The sequence below is a fragment of the Ascaphus truei genome, chromosome 10 (genome assembly GCF_040206685.1).
Source record: "Ascaphus truei isolate aAscTru1 chromosome 10, aAscTru1.hap1, whole genome shotgun sequence".
Lineage (NCBI taxonomy): Eukaryota > Metazoa > Chordata > Amphibia > Anura > Ascaphidae > Ascaphus > Ascaphus truei.
Window position 1 is genome coordinate 57,377,869 of NC_134492.1, and position 17,432 is coordinate 57,395,300.

At 48.4% G+C, this 17,432-nt stretch overlaps 1 protein-coding gene across 1 annotated transcript in view; it reads right to left on the reverse strand.

Moving 5' to 3' along the window:
* Positions 1-17,432, reverse strand: part of LOC142503341 (uncharacterized) — a 184,665-nt gene that overhangs the window by 146,974 nt on the left and 20,259 nt on the right. Inside the window, exon 2 of the mRNA XM_075615495.1 lies at positions 12,993-13,160. Within this exon, the coding sequence (XP_075471610.1) occupies positions 12,993-13,160 (168 nt within the window). The remainder of the gene's footprint in view (positions 1-12,992; positions 13,161-17,432) is intronic.

Consider the following 17,432-nt stretch of genomic DNA (forward strand, 5'->3'; position numbering starts at 1 on the left):
CTGCTCCTGTGTATGGAGGTGCCCTGCTCCTGTGTATGGAGGTGCCCTGCTCCTGTGTATGGAGGTGCCCTGCTCCTGTGTATGGAGGTGCCCTGCTCCTGTGTATGGAGGTGCTCTGCTCCTGTGTATGGAGGTGCCCTGCTCCTGTGTATGGAGGTGCCCTGCTCCTGTGTATGGAGGTGCCCTGCTCCTGTGTATGGAGGTGCCCTGCTCCTGTGTATGGAGGTGCTCTGCTCCTGTGTATGGAGGTGCCCTGCTCCTGTGTATGGAGGTGCCCTGCTCCTGTGTATGGAGGTGCCCTGCTCCTGTGTATGGAGGTGCCCTGCTCCTGTGTATGGAGGTGCCCTGCTCCTGTGTATGGAGGTGCCCTGCTCCTGTGTATGGAGGTGCCCTGCCCCTGTGTATGGAGGTGCCCTGCTCCTGTGTATGGAGGTGCCCTGCTCCTGTGTATGGAGGTGCCCTGCTCCTGTGTATGGAGGTGCCCTGCCCCTGTGTATGGAGGTGCTCTGCTCCTGTGTATGGAGGTGCCCTGCTCCTGTGTATGGAGGTGCCCTGCTCCTGTGTATGGAGGTGCCCTGCTCCTGTGTATGAAGGTGCCCTGCTCCTGTGTATGGAGATGCTCTGCTCCTGTGTATGGAGGTGCCCTGCTCCTGTGTATGGAGGTGCCCTGCTCCTGTGTATGGAGGTGCCCTGCTCCTGTGTATGGAGGTGCCCTGCTCCTGTGTATGGAGGTGCCCTGCTCCTGTGTATGGAGGTGCCCTGCTCCTGTGTATGGAGGTGCCCTGCCCCTGTGTATGGAGGTGCCCTGCTCCTGTGTATGGAGGTGCCCTGCTCCTGTGTATGGAGGTGCCCTGCTCCTGTGTATGGAGGTGCCCTGCCCCTGTGTATGGAGGTGCTCTGCTCCTGTGTATGGAGGTGCCCTGCTCCTGTGTATGGAGGTGCCCTGCTCCTGTGTATGGAGGTGCCCTGCTCCTGTGTATGAAGGTGCCCTGCTCCTGTGTATGGAGATGCTCTGCTCCTGTGTATGGAGGTGCCCTGCTCCTGTGTATGGAGGTGCCCTGCTCCTGTGTATGGAGGTGCCCTGCTCCTGTGTATGGAGGTGCCCTGCTCCTGTGTATGGAGGTGCCCTGCTCCTGTGTATGGAGGTGCCCTGCTCCTGTGTATGGAGGTGCCCTGCTCCTGTGTATGGAGGAGCCCTGCTCCTGTGTATGGAGGTGCTCGGCTCCTGTGTATGGAGGTGCCCTGCTCCTGTGTATGGAGGTGCCCTGCTCCTGTGTATGGAGGTGCCCTGCTCCTGTGTATGGAGGTGCTCGGCTCCTGTGTATGGAGGTGCCCTGCCCCTTTGTATGGAGGTGCCCTGCCCCTTTGTATGGAGGTGCCCTGCTCCTGTGTATGGAGGTGCTCTGCTCCTGTGTATGGAGGTGCCCTGCTCCTGTGTATGGAGGTGCCCTGCTCCTCTGTATGGAGGTGCCCTGCTCCTGTGTATGGAGGTGCCCTGCTCCTGTGTATGGAGGTGCCCTGCTCCTGTGTATGGAGGTGCCCTGCTCCTGTGTATGGAGGTGCCCTGCTCCTGTGTATGGAGGTGCCCTGCTCCTGTGTATGGAGGTGCCCTGCTCCTGTGTATGGAGGTGCCCTGCCCCTTTGTATGGAGGTGCCCTGCCCCTTTGTATGGAGGTGCCCTGCTCCTGTGTATGGAGGTGCTCTGCTCCTGTGTATGGAGGTGCCCTGCTCCTTTGTATGGAGGTGCCCTGCTCCTCTGTATGGAGGTGCCCTGCTCCTGTGTATGGAGGTGCCCTGCTCCTGTGTATGGAGGTGCCCTGCTCCTGTGTATGGAGGTGCCCTGCTCCTGTGTATGGAGGTGCCCTGCTCCTGTGTATGGAGGTGCCCTGCTCCTGTGTATGGAGGTGCCCTGCTCCTGTGTATGGAGGTGCCCTGCTCCTGTGTATGGAGGTGCCCTGCCCCTGTGTATGGAGGTGCTCTGCCCCTGTATATGGAGGTGCCCTGCTCCTGTGTATGGAGGTGCCCTGCTCCTGTGTATGGAGGTGCCCTGCTCCTGTGTATGGAGGTGCCCTGCTCCTGTGTATGGAGGTGCCCTGCTCCTGTGTATGGAGGTGCCCTGCTCCTGTGTATGGAGGTGCCCTGCTCCTGTGTATGGAGGTGCCCTGCTCCTGTGTATGGAGGTGCTCGGCTCCAGTGTATGGAGGTGCTCGGCTCCTGTGTATGGAGGTGCCCTGCTCCTGTGTATGGAGGTGCCCTGCTCCTGTGTATGGAGGTGCCCTGCTCCTGTGTATGGAGGTGCCCTGCCCCTGTGTATGGAGGTGCCCTGCTCCTGTGTATGGAGGTGCCCTGCTCCTGTGTATGGAGGTGCCCTGCTCCTGTGTATGGAGGTGCCCTGCTCCTGTGTATGGAGGTGCCCTGCTCCTGTGTATGGAGGTGCCCTGCTCCTGTGTATGGAGGTGCTCTGCCCCTGTATATGGAGGTGCTCTGCCCCTGTGTATGGAGGTGCCCTGCTCCTGTGTATGGAGGTATATACATATATATGGAGGATATTACACAGCGGGGACGTGTGCGGATATTACACAGCGGGGACGTGTGCGGATATTACACAGCGGGGACGTGTGCGGATATTACACAGTGGTGACGTGTGCAGATATTACACAGCGGTGACGTGTGCGGATATTACACAGCGGAGACGTGTGGAGATATTACACAGCAGGGACATGTGCGGATATTAAACAGCGGGGACGTGTGCGGATATTACACAGCAGTGACGTGTGCGGATATTACACAGCGGGGACGTGTGCGGATATTACACAGCGGGGACGTGTGCGGATATTACACAGCGGTGACGTGTGCGGATATTACACAGCGGGGACGTGTGGAGATATTACACAGCGGGGACGTGTGCGGATATTACACAGCGGGGACGTGTGCGGATATTACACAGCGGGGACGTGTGCGGATATTACACAGCGGGGACGTGTGCGGATATTACACAGCGGGGACGTGTGCGGATATTACACAGCGGGGACGTGTGCGGATATTACACAGCGGGGACGTGTGCAGATATTACACAGCGGGGACATGTGCGGATATTACACAGCGGGGACGTGTGGAGATATTACACAGCGGGGACGTGTGCGGATATTACACAGCGGGGACGTGTGCGGATATTACACAGCGGGGACGTGTGCGGATATTACACAGCGGTGACGTGTGCGGATATTACACAGCGGTGACGTGTGCGGATATTACACAGCGGTGACGTGTGCGGATATTACACAGCGGGGACGTGTGCGGATATTACACAGCGGTGACGTGTGCGGATATTACACAGCGGGGACGTGTGCGGATATTACACAGCGGGGATGTGTGAGGATATTACACAGCGGTGACGTGTGCGGATATTTTTGTGTTTCACAGGTAAATCCGCATCCTCTGGTTATTGTTAGGGCTTTATCATTAAAATGTTGAAATTTGGGGTTTTGGCAGCTCTTGGGGGGCAGATTTTAAGCAGAAATCCCACCTACGTTTCATTTTTACATTGTGAGAACTGGGAGGGGGCGGGATCTCTCAGAGCAGAGGTGGAAATCTCAGTCAGAGGAAACAAAATGGCTGCAAATATCTGGCCAATAGGAAGAAGCAACATCATCGGTTGAAGCTTCCCATTGACAGCCATTTAAATCACCTTTAAGAACCAGGAGGTAATAGTGGTAACTTCCCCAGTGAGTATCTGGGGGACTCTTTTGCCCCATATTTGCAGCCGGGAGACATTAGTAACTAACACTCGTATGCGTCAGAGTAACAGCGACGCCCACACATGCGCCAAGCGTATAAATATCTGTTTCTTTAACTTTGAAACATACGGTATGTGTCTAGGGCAGCTCCCATAGCCGAGGGCATCTTGCTAACCTAACCTCCTGACCCATACCCCCTAACCCATACCCCCTAACCTTACCCCCTAGCCCATACACCTTGGCCATACACGCTAACTCTTACCCCCTAACCCATACCCCCCAAATGTACCCCCTAACCCACATCCCCTAACCTTACCACTTACCTCAGAGCCCCTAATGTTAAATCTTTAACCTAACCCATTAACCCCTTATCCTAAAACCCCGACATTAACCCCTAATGCGAACGCTAATCTTCACTCTAAAAACCTTAACCCCTTACCATAAAAACCCTAACATTAACCCCTTACCCTAAAATCCCAATCCATAACCCCTTACACTAACACCCCTAGCCTTAACCCCTTACCCTAAAAAGCTAAACCTTAACTCTTACCCTAAAACCATTAAATGGACCCTTACCCTAAAATCCCTAACCGTAACTCTTTACCCTTACCCCCTAATCTTACCCCATACCCTTAAAAAACTCCACCCTTTCGCAAAAAAACCCTAAAGTTAACCCCGTTAATAATTTAACGGCGACCTGGCTGCGCAGTGCCGGCCGGCGGTGGGTTCGCCCATTTGGCATTTTATGTGCAATTTGACTAGTCACAGTGATTAGTGAGCAACAGAGTAACGTGGAGTAGTGCAGAGTAACGTGGAGTAGTGCAGAGTAACGTGGAGTAGTGCAGAGTAATGTGGAGTAGTGCAGAGTAACGTGGAGTAGTGCAGAGTAACGTGGAGTAGTGCAGAGTAACGTGGAGTAGTGCAGAGTAACGTGGAGTAGTGCAGAGTAACGTGGAGTAGTGCAGAGTAACGTGGAGTAGTGCAGAGTAATGTGGAGTAGTGCAGAGTAACGTGGAGTAGTGCCGAGTAACGTGGAGTAGTGCAGAGTAACGTGGAGTAGTGCAGAGTAACACGGAGTAGTGCAGAGTAACGTGGAGTAGTGCAGAGTAACGTGGAGTAGTGCAGAGTAACGTGGAGTAGTGCAGAGTAACGTGGAGTAGTGCAGAGTAACGTGGAGTAGTGCAGAGTAACGTGGAGTAGTGCAGAGTAACGTGGAGTAGTGCAGAGTAACGTGGAGTAGTGCAGAGTAACGTGGAGTAGTGCAGAGTAATGTGGAGTAGTGCAGAGTAACGTGGAGTAGTGCCGAGTAACGTGGAGTAGTGCAGAGTAACGTGGAGTAGTGCAGAGTAACACGGAGTAGTGCAGAGTAACATGGAGTAGTACAGAGCAACACATGAATCCATCTGGCAGCAAAGAGATGAGAGCCATTTCCCAAGAGTCCAGAGCAAAGTGACGGTCGCACCACAAACATGGCATTAATACCAAGCACCGAAGTGAGTGAAACCAGGGTATTCTCCGTCAAAAGTGACATCTTAATGGGAAAAGTAGTGACCCCAGTAAGGGAGGCTCTGCTGATGTCTACAAGAGAGGTGATGGTGGCTCTCAACATATGGACATCATTGAGTGAGCTTTGACCTGTCTCCTTGATGTCTTCTTACAGATCTCCGGTTCCTCTGTTGTTGGCCAGAAAATATCCGGTTTTTCTTTCTTAGAGGTTTGGTTAAATGGAAAAGCAAAGTGGATCCCAAACAGAACTGGTCTAAACATTGTCCAGTAGGGCTGTTATATACAGCATGCGGCCGTGCAGCCGTGAGTGCCTATGTGAACGTGCATGTACGTGCCGCATGCTTTTCGTGAGTATACAGTGTTGAGTGTGTTTGTGTGTTTGTGTGTGTGTATGTGTATGTATATGGGTGTGTGTGTGTGTGTGTGTTTATGTGTAATTTATTATTTATTAAAAAAAAACATTAGTAAAAAGAAAAAATGTATTAGACTTGTGCAGACACACAAATACATACACACATACAGACACACACACATACATACATACACATGCATACATACACACATACAGACACAAACACATACATACACATGCATACATACACACACACACACACACACACACACACACACACACATACACATGCATACACACACACACACACACACACACATACACATGCATACATACACACAGACACACACACATACATACACATGCATACATACATGCATACATACACACACATACATTAGAGCGCAGGCAGCGGCGCGAAAAGATGAATTTCCTAATCTTCGCCGCTGTCTGTCGCCTCCCCTCTCCCTGCCATGCGCGCGCGGCCCTTGTATAGAAAGGCTGACTGATGTCAGCCAACTAAAAATCTGCGCGCACGGCACTATAGAACGTGCCTTAGTCCTTTGGTAGTTGAATTGTGTCCATGCTCAGAGTCACAGCTGAACACAACAGGTGACAAGGTGTAGTGTGGAAGAAGCGGCAGGGCCGTGCAACTTGTGCAAGAAGGAATTAATAGTGGTTTGATTTTCTGGGAACAGGCTCAGCCAGTCCTGGTTTGATGGAGACAAATCCGGCACTGTCTGACGTCCCCCTGATGTGTTAAACTGAACGGAACGGGTTTACTCCATGTTCTGTCTGAAGAACCACAAATACGGAGGGGGATCAGCCGGTATATTTCGTACAAATACCGCGTCGGACGCTGAAGATAAAATTCCGTCCCCGTGAGGAGCGCAAGAAATGCGCCAAATACAGCAGCAATGAATAATAGATTTTTTGGGCTCAGAGTGAGCTGTTGTTTTACATAATTTCCAGGGATTATCGGATGTTCATTCTTAGTAGTAATAATAATGATTCTGTAGCTCTGATTATTATTCCGATATCTGATATCTTTGTTTGTTACAGATTCGGGACCTTCGCCCTCTGTCTCTGATTTGGGATTTGATGGGATCATCAGTGTTTGGAATAATGTCAGGAACACGTATTCTCCTGGGGGGACGGGAGGGAGAGGGCGGAGGGGCGGGAGGGGGAGCACAAAGTGCCTGGTAACAGGTTAACCCTTTCAGTGCTAGGGACAGAGACAGATACTCACGCATTACACACACTGTACAATATACACACTACATATTATATACACACGCCTCTCTGTTACACATACACACTGCTCTGCGTGTTACACATGCACACTGCTCTGCGTGTTACACATGCACACTGCTCTGCGTGTTACACATGCACACTGCTCTGCGTGTTACACATGCACACTGCTCTGCGTGTTACACATGCACACTGCTCTGCGTGTTACACATGCACACTGCTCTGCGTGTTACACATGCACACTGCTCTGCGTGTTACACATGCACACTGCTCTGCGTGTTACACATGCACACTGCTCTGCGTGTTACACATGCACACTGCTCTGCGTGTTACACATGCACACTGCTCTGCGTGTTACACATGCACACTGCTCTGCGTGTTACACATACACACTGCTCTGCGTGTTACACATACACACTGCTCTGCATGTTACACATACAGTAGAGAGTTTGTCAAAATGCTCAAATACCTAGCTTGTATTAAAAGGTAGTAAGTCCCATAGCATAGGTAGGTGTATACAATATACAGGTGAGTTGGTCCACAGCCAAATATAACCAGAGTTCCCTGAAAACTGAGAGTGAGTGAGATGAACCCACCACTCACAATGTCATTGGGAGTAATAAGGCAGTGAGGCAATAATTAAGTAATAATCCCCGAAGAACAGGGCATTACTGGCCAGTAATGCCCTGTTCTGAGGGGATTATTACTATTATAGGCTAAATGTAGGCTTATTTCATAAATAATAGACACTTTTGTATAGTTAAATAGATTTTTTTATTAAAATAAAATGGTAAATACATGAAACCACCTCTATATACTCTGACACTGCAGCTATCTATAACCACACTGCCGTCCCCTCTGTGTACACACACACACACACACACACACACACACAGCAGCTCAACACACACAAACTGCTGCTACACACACACACACACACACAACAGCACACCACACACAACACAGCATCTCTACACACACACTGCTGCAACAAACACACACAACACAGCAGCTCTACACACACAGGCACACACACACACACACACACACACAGGAGCTCTAGACACACAATACAGCACCTCCTCTATACTCACAACAGAGCACCTCTACACACACAAACTCTGCTGCTACACACACATGCTACACCCATAAACACTGCTGCTGACACTGACACACACACACACACACACACACACACACACACACTGGAGCTCTATAAACGCACACATCAGCTCTACACACACACAAACTCCTGCTACACATACAACAGCACAACACACACACTGCAGCCACAATAATGCAGCCACTTACTAAGCTTTGCACTCTCACTACCCCCCCCCCCCCACACCTCTACACACAGCACCTCTATACACACACAAACTACAGCTACACACATGCTACACCCATAAACACTGCTACTGACAGACACACACACACAGCACCTCTACACAGATATATAACACACACACAAACTGCAGCCACAAAGAATCTGCAGACAGCCACTTACTTCTTTGCAGACTCTCCCCCCTCCCCCCAAATTCAACTGAGTCTGCTCAGAAAATGTCACTCAGCTCGGGAGGAGCTGATACTTCCTGACCAATCCCCTGCCCTGTCTCAGAGCTGTTACTTTGTTCTAACCAATCCCCTGCCCTGTCTCAGAGCTGTTACTTTGTTCTAACCAATCCCCTGCCCTGTCTCAGAGCTGTTACTTTGTTCTAACCAATCCCCTGCCCTGTCTCAGCTGTTCTGAAAGCTGATTGTCTGGAAATAAACACATTGAAAACTGCACTTTGCAAGCTGCTAAAATCCCGGGCATTACTGATTGGATAATGCCCGGAATTTTAACCAATCAGAGAGCAGGATTTTCAATAATGCCCAAATTTTTACTACTTTAGCCTATAATAAAGGTTAGAACTCACGGACACCTCCTTGTAGGGAAGACGTGCGTTTCAAATGTCTTGTTCTTTATCAAGGACATACTTTATTTGTTCCTTGATAAAGAACAAGACGTTGGAAACGCGTAGGAGGTGTTTTCCTATGCTGCATTTACTCCAGGCCTGCACAAGTCTAGTCCTCGAGGGCCGCAAACAGGCCAGGTTTTCAGGATATCCCTACTTCAGCACAGCTGGCTCAATTAGTGGCTCAGTCATACTGAGACACTAATTGAGCCAGCTGTGCTGAAATATGGATATCCTGAAAACCTGGCCTGTTTGCGGCCCTCGAGGACTGGACTTGTGCAGGCCTGATTTTACTCCATTAAAGATTTTTGTATTTTGGATCCTCTCCTGACTCCCGTTTTGTGGCTGTGCTCTACTCTTCTCATCTCAATCTGTGTTACACATACACACTGCTCTGCGTGTTACACACACTGCTCTGCGTGTTACAGATACAGACTGCTCTGCATGTTACACATACACACTGCTCTGCGTGTTACACATGCACACTGCTCTGCGTGTTACAGATACAGACTGCTCTGCGTGTTACACATACACACTGCTCTGCGTGTTACACACACACACTGCTCTGCGTGTTACAGATACAGACTGCTCTGCATGTTACACATACACACTGCTCTGCGTGTTACACATACACACTGCTCTGCGTGTTACAGATACAGACTGCTCTGCGTGTTACACATACACACTGCTCTGCGTGTTACACATACACACTGCTCTGCGTGTTACACATACACACTGCTCTGCGTGTTACAGATACACACTGCTCTGCGTGTTACACATACACACTGCTCTGCGTGTTACACATACACACTGCTCTGCGTGTTACACACACTGCTCTGCGTGTTACAGATACAGACTGCTCTGCATGTTACACATACACACTGCTCTGCGTGTTACACATACACACTGCTCTGCGTGTTACACATACACACTGCTCTGCGTGTTACACACACTGCTCTGCGTGTTACAGATACAGACTGCTCTGCGTGTTACACATACACACTGCTCTGCGTGTTACAGATCTGTGTGGACAAGAGAAGGTAAATCCCAGACTGGCATCACTTAGATATACCACTATCGTTTTGGGATTATTGCTTCATAAATCAGAGGAAATGGCTATGGAAGCTTCCAGAATCCAGGGTGGAATATCTATGCGATTATGGCCCAGATGAACTAAACAGTGCTAAACCAAATGGGTCATAAGGGGCCCTAAATATAGCCTGGGAGTTCTAACATGGCCAGAACCGAAGCAACTACTGCTACCATATTATTACTGGGATCAGGGGCATGTATATATTTTTATATCATAGGAACAATCCTGGTCCCAAAAAAAAACTTTTTAATCTAACCTAAACAGGGGGGCCCCAAGAAGCCCTGACACCCACGGCATGGTACAACAAAATGGCCACCGCCCGTCAACAGAAAAAACGCAACATCATCACTTTCTATTGGTAACCCTGGTGGCCATGTTTGCAGTGTCACCGCCGCACAGCACAGAAACAAATCTACTGAACGAGGAGGTCGTGGATGTTGTGACCTAACGTTCAAACCGGTATTTATTTTTACCTTAAAAGGACCGAGGAGTCCCACCGAGCTCAACCGCGATGCGCCCTGCCCCAGGTTTCCGGGAAAGGTAACTTCTCCTTTTATTTATTTCTATGCTAGAGACTACAAATATGGTCGCCAGTAGAATGTCCTCAAGGACAAGAATTCATACTGTATGTTGGGAGATTTAGGGGTAACTTCTCTATTCTGAAGCAGCCCTTCTGGGCATATGGGTAATTTCCGCCTAAACACATGCTTTGGGATATATAGGACTATCTGAACCCGGCTCTCCTGGGGAATTCTAAGAAATCAACCTTATCCTGACCCTCCTTCTCTTACCTCTCCCCCCACCCCCATACCCACTTCTCTATCTCCCCATCTTCTCTCCCCCTCCCATCACTTTCCTTTAATACCTTATGATGTCCCCAATTCTTTCCGCCTCTCTCCCCTTCTCCGGCCTTCTTACTTTCTCCTCACGTTCCAACTGCCTTCCTCTCTCTCCATCTGCTTTCTGTGTCACCTTTATAGCTACCTGACTCTCCTTATCTGCCACCAGGCTATGTGCATTAGGATGTCACCAGATACATAGCCTACCAGGTACAGCACCCAGTGGGTGACTCGCTTACAGAAATTGTAATAACTCATAGAATTAGCAATAGAAAGTATCCAATTTTATCCAAACAGACACAAACCTGCTCCTTAATCTCAGGAACCAACAGGAAAAATGTGGGTACGATACCTTAAGCGGTGTCCCAATGCCTAGCTAAGAGACAGACACCTTTCCCAAATATATATAGTAGATATACCACTTAGGGGTTAATTTAACCAGAAACAGGAGCAGTGTGGACGAGGGTTGCGGGGCCATCACCAAGGTGAGCATAATAAAACGAAGCAGTGTGGATGGAAGCATATTTGGATATTTCAGTAAAAACAATTTCAATAATAATATACAGTGTGTATTTTGCTTTCTTTCTAAGCCCCCCACGAGGGACGCTTCAAGATGTTTCTACTGCTCCACTGATTATTTTCTTAACAACTGGGATTCTGTACAAATATTGATATATCTTCTTAAATCCGTCAGCGCGGAGGGCGGCAGAAAAACAGTGTAATGGGAACGGATTCAAGACGAAAGTCCTTCAGTAATGTGAAGTGGAAATAAAGTAACCCTTTCGTTGCTGTATGGGTATTTTCCCAGTGCATTCACCTTTATTAAAGCTTTGAAAATAAATTAGTTGTTTTTGTTAATCTGGGGAAACTACTAAAAGCATTTATAACGCTGCAAAACAGTTTTCCCGAGAATAAATAAGATATTTTATAAGAATCGTCCATATCTCAAAGAAACCAGTAGGGAGCAACTGATGCAGAAGGACTAACAACGGGCGGGACACTATTTAAATGAGTAAAGTCACCTTGCGGTGACTTTGGTCGACATCCCCAAAAGAAAGATTGTCTTGTAGTGTGTAAAACTAGATTCCAGTGAGGGAGGCTGGCTCCCTACCTCCTAGTAATGTTCTATAGGTAAACCTGTCCTCTTATTTTTGAGTGAGATGGCCTTCCAGCATGAGAGACTTACTCCTAATGATTGCTTTTGAGTGAGAAAGATGACCTCTCAAGGACAAAGTTTGCCATCCACTGAGATAACTTTCTACTGAGCCTGCCTTCCAAGAGTTCCTACTTCCAATGAGCAAGATGACCTCTCAATGAGTAAGATGGCCTCTCAGCGAGTAAGTATGACTTCCAAGAGGTAGGACTGCCTTCCAATGAGTAAGATGACCACTCAATGAGTAAGATGACCTCTCAATGAGTAAGATGATCTCTAAATGAGTAGGATGACCTCTAAATCAGTAAGTCTGTCTTCCGGTAACAATAACAGCAAAAATGACCTCTAATAAAGAGGAAAGGGGCATGTGAGTCATTATTTCAGCTGTCTTAAAAGTAGACAAGCAAGGTAACAAACCAATAAGAAAATCAATCAGGATATGGAATGTACAGTATGTGGAGAGGTGTTAGCAGCAGAGAGGGGTGGTGATGCCACTTTATCGGTAATTGGTGGACCTAATCTAGAGTTCTGTGTTTAATTATGGAAACGAGATCTCCAGAAAGATGTGAATAAATTACAGATTGTGCATAGAAAGGTTACTAAGATGGTTAATGATCTACAGCATAAGACTTATCAGGAAAGACTACAGGACCTTAATATTTACAGCTTAGAGGAGAGAAAGGGGAGTGGGGGTATAATAGAAACTTTCAAATACATAAAGTGTTTCAACAAAGTACAAGAGGGAAGTATGTTTCATAGAAAGAGAAGAGCTGGAACAAGAGGACATCCTTAGAAGCTGGCAGGGGAAATTTGAGGTGGTACTTCTGCATGGAAACGGTGGTGGATTCATGGAACAGCCTCCCAACAGTGGTGGTGGGTACAAATACAGCAAGGGAACTCAATGGACATAAGGCTACATCCTACATATGAAGGTAACCCAAGGATGGGGTTTTACAGCAGATAGGAACATGGGCACACTGGGGGTGGAGGGGGGTTCAAGATCTTCTTATCTACCGTCAAACGCTATGCTTCAATAAGCCACACTGCGTTCCTCTGAGGGAGAGTGACAAGGTATACAGGGGTATTCCATGAACAGAACTTACCTGGGAATAGTTGCTTGGTGGGGGCGCTGAGCTGGGCATGTTTCTGAACTCTGTAGGCTGTGTCTGAACCTTTCGATGCCCGTCGGTTTGTGCAAAACCCTGCTGTTCTTGACACACCGTCTGGTGAACTGTGAAATTCTAACGCTTTGAGTACATCGACCGGTCCAGCTGGAAGACAGGCAAACAGGGAACAATGTCAGGAGACTGTTATCTCACACCACGGACTCAATCACAATACAGGCATACCCCGCATTAACATACACAATGGGACCGGAGCATGTATGTAAAGTGAAAATGTACTTAAAGTGAAGCACTACCTTTTTTTTACTTATTAATGCATGTACTGTACTGCAATCGTCATATATGTGCATAACTGATGTAAATAACACATGTGTAACAGGCTCTATAGTCTCCCCGCTTGCGCACAGCTTCGGTACAGGTAGGGAGCTGGTATTGCTGTTCAGGACGTGCTGACAGGCGCATGCGTGAGCTGCCGTTTGCCTATTGGGCGACATGTCCTTACTCGCGAGTGTACTTAAAGTAAGTGTCCTTAAAGCGGGGTATGCCTGTATGTCATTTCTGCGTCCAGAGTTGTGCGAAATGTTGGCCAACTTGGTGAACTTTAGGGGGGATTTTGGGCCACAAATCAGCAAAGTTCACCAACAACAATGTGCAGATTTATGTGACCCCGATATGCAAGGGCAAATGACCAATGGGTGGGTCACGTGACCCCGATATGCAAGGTGAAATGACCAATGGAAGGGTCATGTGACTATTTAAAAACAAAACTACAGAAACATGGTACAAATAGCGATATTTTGACATTTTTGCAAACAAAATGTACAAATCTGGAATTTAAAAAAAGGATGACATTTCACACACTTTTTCATTCATAGAAACTGGTTGAGTTTGTTTGTGTGCAAATTTCACACAAAATTTGTCCCAAAAGTGTGCGAACGAAAATGCGACCAGTTTGCGCTTTGCTGGTGGCAGACGAGGAATTGTGTTTGGTTGCCGAGCTCGTAATAACATTATCCATCAACATCCATGTGACACCATGCTTTGATCATGATTGTTCTTTATTAAATTAAACTGTATATGTACTGGGGCAATTCCATGTGGCACCTGGTCAATACCAAATTATCAGAATCCCAGCCTGAGATTATCACACTCCGTCAGACGTACCTCACCCATCTCCATGTGCAGAGAATTCCAGGGGGTGCAAGTAAAACGTATGCGTTACACAATAAACTTCTAGAATCCTATTCATTTCTATCAAGAAACTCATTTCGCTTTCACTGCCATCTGGAATACTCGATTTCAGTGGTACAGTAGAAATCCAAAAGGTTCCTAATTTCCACTGTTTGAAATACTTTACTAAATATTGGAATTGCCTGAATACACATTAAGAAACATGAGATGTGATTAGGATAATCCCAGAGTGGACTTTTCATTAAATGATTATTTTCTTACCTATCAAAATAATTCCATAATGCCTAAAACACCATCTACATCATGCGTTCAGGCCCACCATTTACATCATGTGTCCAGGCCCACCATTTACATCATGTGTCCAGGCCCACCATTTACATCATGTGTACAGTCCCACCATCTACATTATGCGTTCCAGCCCACCATCTATATCATGTGTCCAGGCCCACCATCTACATTATGCGTTCCAGCCCAACATTTACATCATGTGTCCAGGCCCACCATCTACATCATGTGTCCAGGCCCACCATCTACATTATGCGTTCAGGCCCACCATCTACATCATGCGTTCAGGCCCACCATCTACATCATGTGTTCAGGCCCACCATCTATGGTACATGATACGTTCAGGCCCACCATCCATATCATGTGTTCAGGCCCACCATCTATATCATGTGTTCAGGCCCACCATCTATATCATGTGTTCAGGCCCACCATCTATGGTACATGATACGTTCAGGCCCACCATCTACATCAGCGGTGCGCAAACTGGGGGGCGCGCCCCCCAGGGGGGTGGGAGAATTTCTAGGGTGGAGCAGGTGGTTACAGAGGCCCCGTGCTCTTCCCCACTGCATTTAAATTAAATGCTGGGGGAGGTGTGAGGCCTCTGTAACTCCCTTACCTGCTCTCTGCCAGCTCTTTGGCGACACGTCGCCATGGCAACGCGGCATCAAATCACGCCACGGGGTCATGTGATTTCACGCGCCACCATGGCAACGCCGAGTCATTGGAGAGGAGGGGGGGGGCGCGAACGCTGCGTCTCCCGGGCAGGTGGGTGCAACTCAAGAAGATTGCGCACCCCTGATCTACATCATGCATTCAGGCCCACCATCAAGATCATGCATTCAGGCCCACCATCTATATCATGTGTTCAGGCTCACCATCTATGGTACATGATACATTCAGGTCAACTATCTTCATGATGGGTTCAGGCCCAACATTTACATCACGCGTTCAGGCCCACCATCTATATCGTGTTCAGGCCCACCATCTATGGTACATGATGCGTTTAGGTCAACCATCTTCATGATGCAGCCATGTTTGAAGTAGCCAGGTTTAAAGTAGAATGTTAGTGCTCGAGTTTAAAAGGGAGTTCAAAAGGAGTGGACAACACCTACTGGCCCTGATTCCTGGATTTGATCTACGATGGAAAGGAGGATATTATCTATCCCAGACTGCACATCTCAGCACTTGTGTGATGCCGCCTTTACTATATATATTTGCTATGGCCTGAGGTCTTCTCAAATTATGCACTTTTTTCAACCAGCCTCATGTCTCCAACTCTATTCATATATCTCTATCACTCCTTTGTTCACCACTTCTCAGTTCACATGAACTCCTTTCTTACCTGCGCCCTCTGTCACTACACAGCTATACCCCCTGCACTAAAACGCACGCCTACAAATCATCCTCACATATCCTCTTTCTATCCATGCTTCTCCTCCTTGCTTCTAGGGATATCTCTCCCAATCCTGGTCCCTGCCTTATTTCTACATGCTCTCGTCCTCGCCTGTCAAATGCAACTTCTACTCCTTCTGGTGTCCACTCCTCCAACCTCATACCCATCCCCTGCCACCCTCCCCTCCTCTCTCCCTTTCTCCTGTGCCCTTTGGAATGCTGGCTCCCTCTCTAACAAGTTCCTCTCTGTGCATGACTTCTTTCTCTCTCACTCTCTGCTCCTATTTGCTATAACTGAGACCTGGCTCACTCAGTTTGACACTGCTCTGGAAGCTGCCCTCTCTTATGGTGGCCTTTCCTTCTCCCACACTCCGTGCACTGATGGCAGGGGTGGAGGCGTGGGGCTCCTGCTCTCCTCTCTCTGCCGTTACAGAACACTTCCTACTCCTCCCTCTCTTTCTTTTCCCTCCTTTGAGGCTCACACTGTCCAGATCTTCTCTCCTCTCTCTGACCACGTGGCGGTCATCTATCGCCCACCTACCTCTACTCATCCCCCTTCTGCCTTTCTCTCTCACTTTGAATCGTGGTTCTCTTTCTTTCTCTCCTCAGACTCCCCTGTTCTTCTCCTTGGGGACTTCAACTGCCACATTGATGACCCCTCTCTCCCTTGGGCTTCCCGGTTTCTCTCTCTAACCTCTTCTTTTGGCCTTCAACAGTGGACTGCAGCCAGCACCCACAAGGATGGCCGCTACCTAGACCTGGTTTTCACAAAAAAAATTCTCTCTCTGATTTCTCTATTTCCCCCTTTCCTCTCTCTGACCATCACCTCATCTCATTTTCTCTATCTCGCTTCTCCCCTACTCAATCTCCATCTACCCCTCGTTTCTGCAGAAACCTACGCTCTATTAACCTACCAGCCTTTGATTCCACTTTATGCTCCTCCCTCTCCTCTCTCAGCTCTGCTCCAGACCCTGACAACCTGGTCAGGAACTACACCTCTGCCTTATCCTCCTCTCTTGATCTACATGCCCCGCTTTCTGCCGTCCTGGCCCTTCTAACCCCAGACCCTGGCTAAATTCCCACACACGCATGCTACGTTCCTGCACTCGTTCCTCTGAACGCCTCTGGAGGAAATCTCATACTCTCGCAGACTTCCTTCACTACAAATTTATGCTATCCTGTTTCAACTCTTTCCTCTCTCAGGCTAAACAAACCTACTTTTCTTCACTAATCAACACGCACAAGTATAACCCACGCCTACTCTTCTCTGTCTTTGACTCTACTCAAACCACCCTCAGCTGCCTCTTCTTCTTCCTCCGTCTCACCTCAGGACTTTGCTGACTATTTTAAGGAAAAGGTGGAATCCATACGTCAGAACATCCCATCTGTTTCCTCCTCCAATCCTACACCGCTTCCTAACTCTCCTCCTGCCTTCCTTGACTCTTTTTCCATTGTCTCAGAGAAGGATGTGTCACTGTTGATCTCCTCATCTCCCTCTACCACTTGCCCTCTTGACTCCATTCCCTCCCATCTCCTAAAACCTCTTGCTCC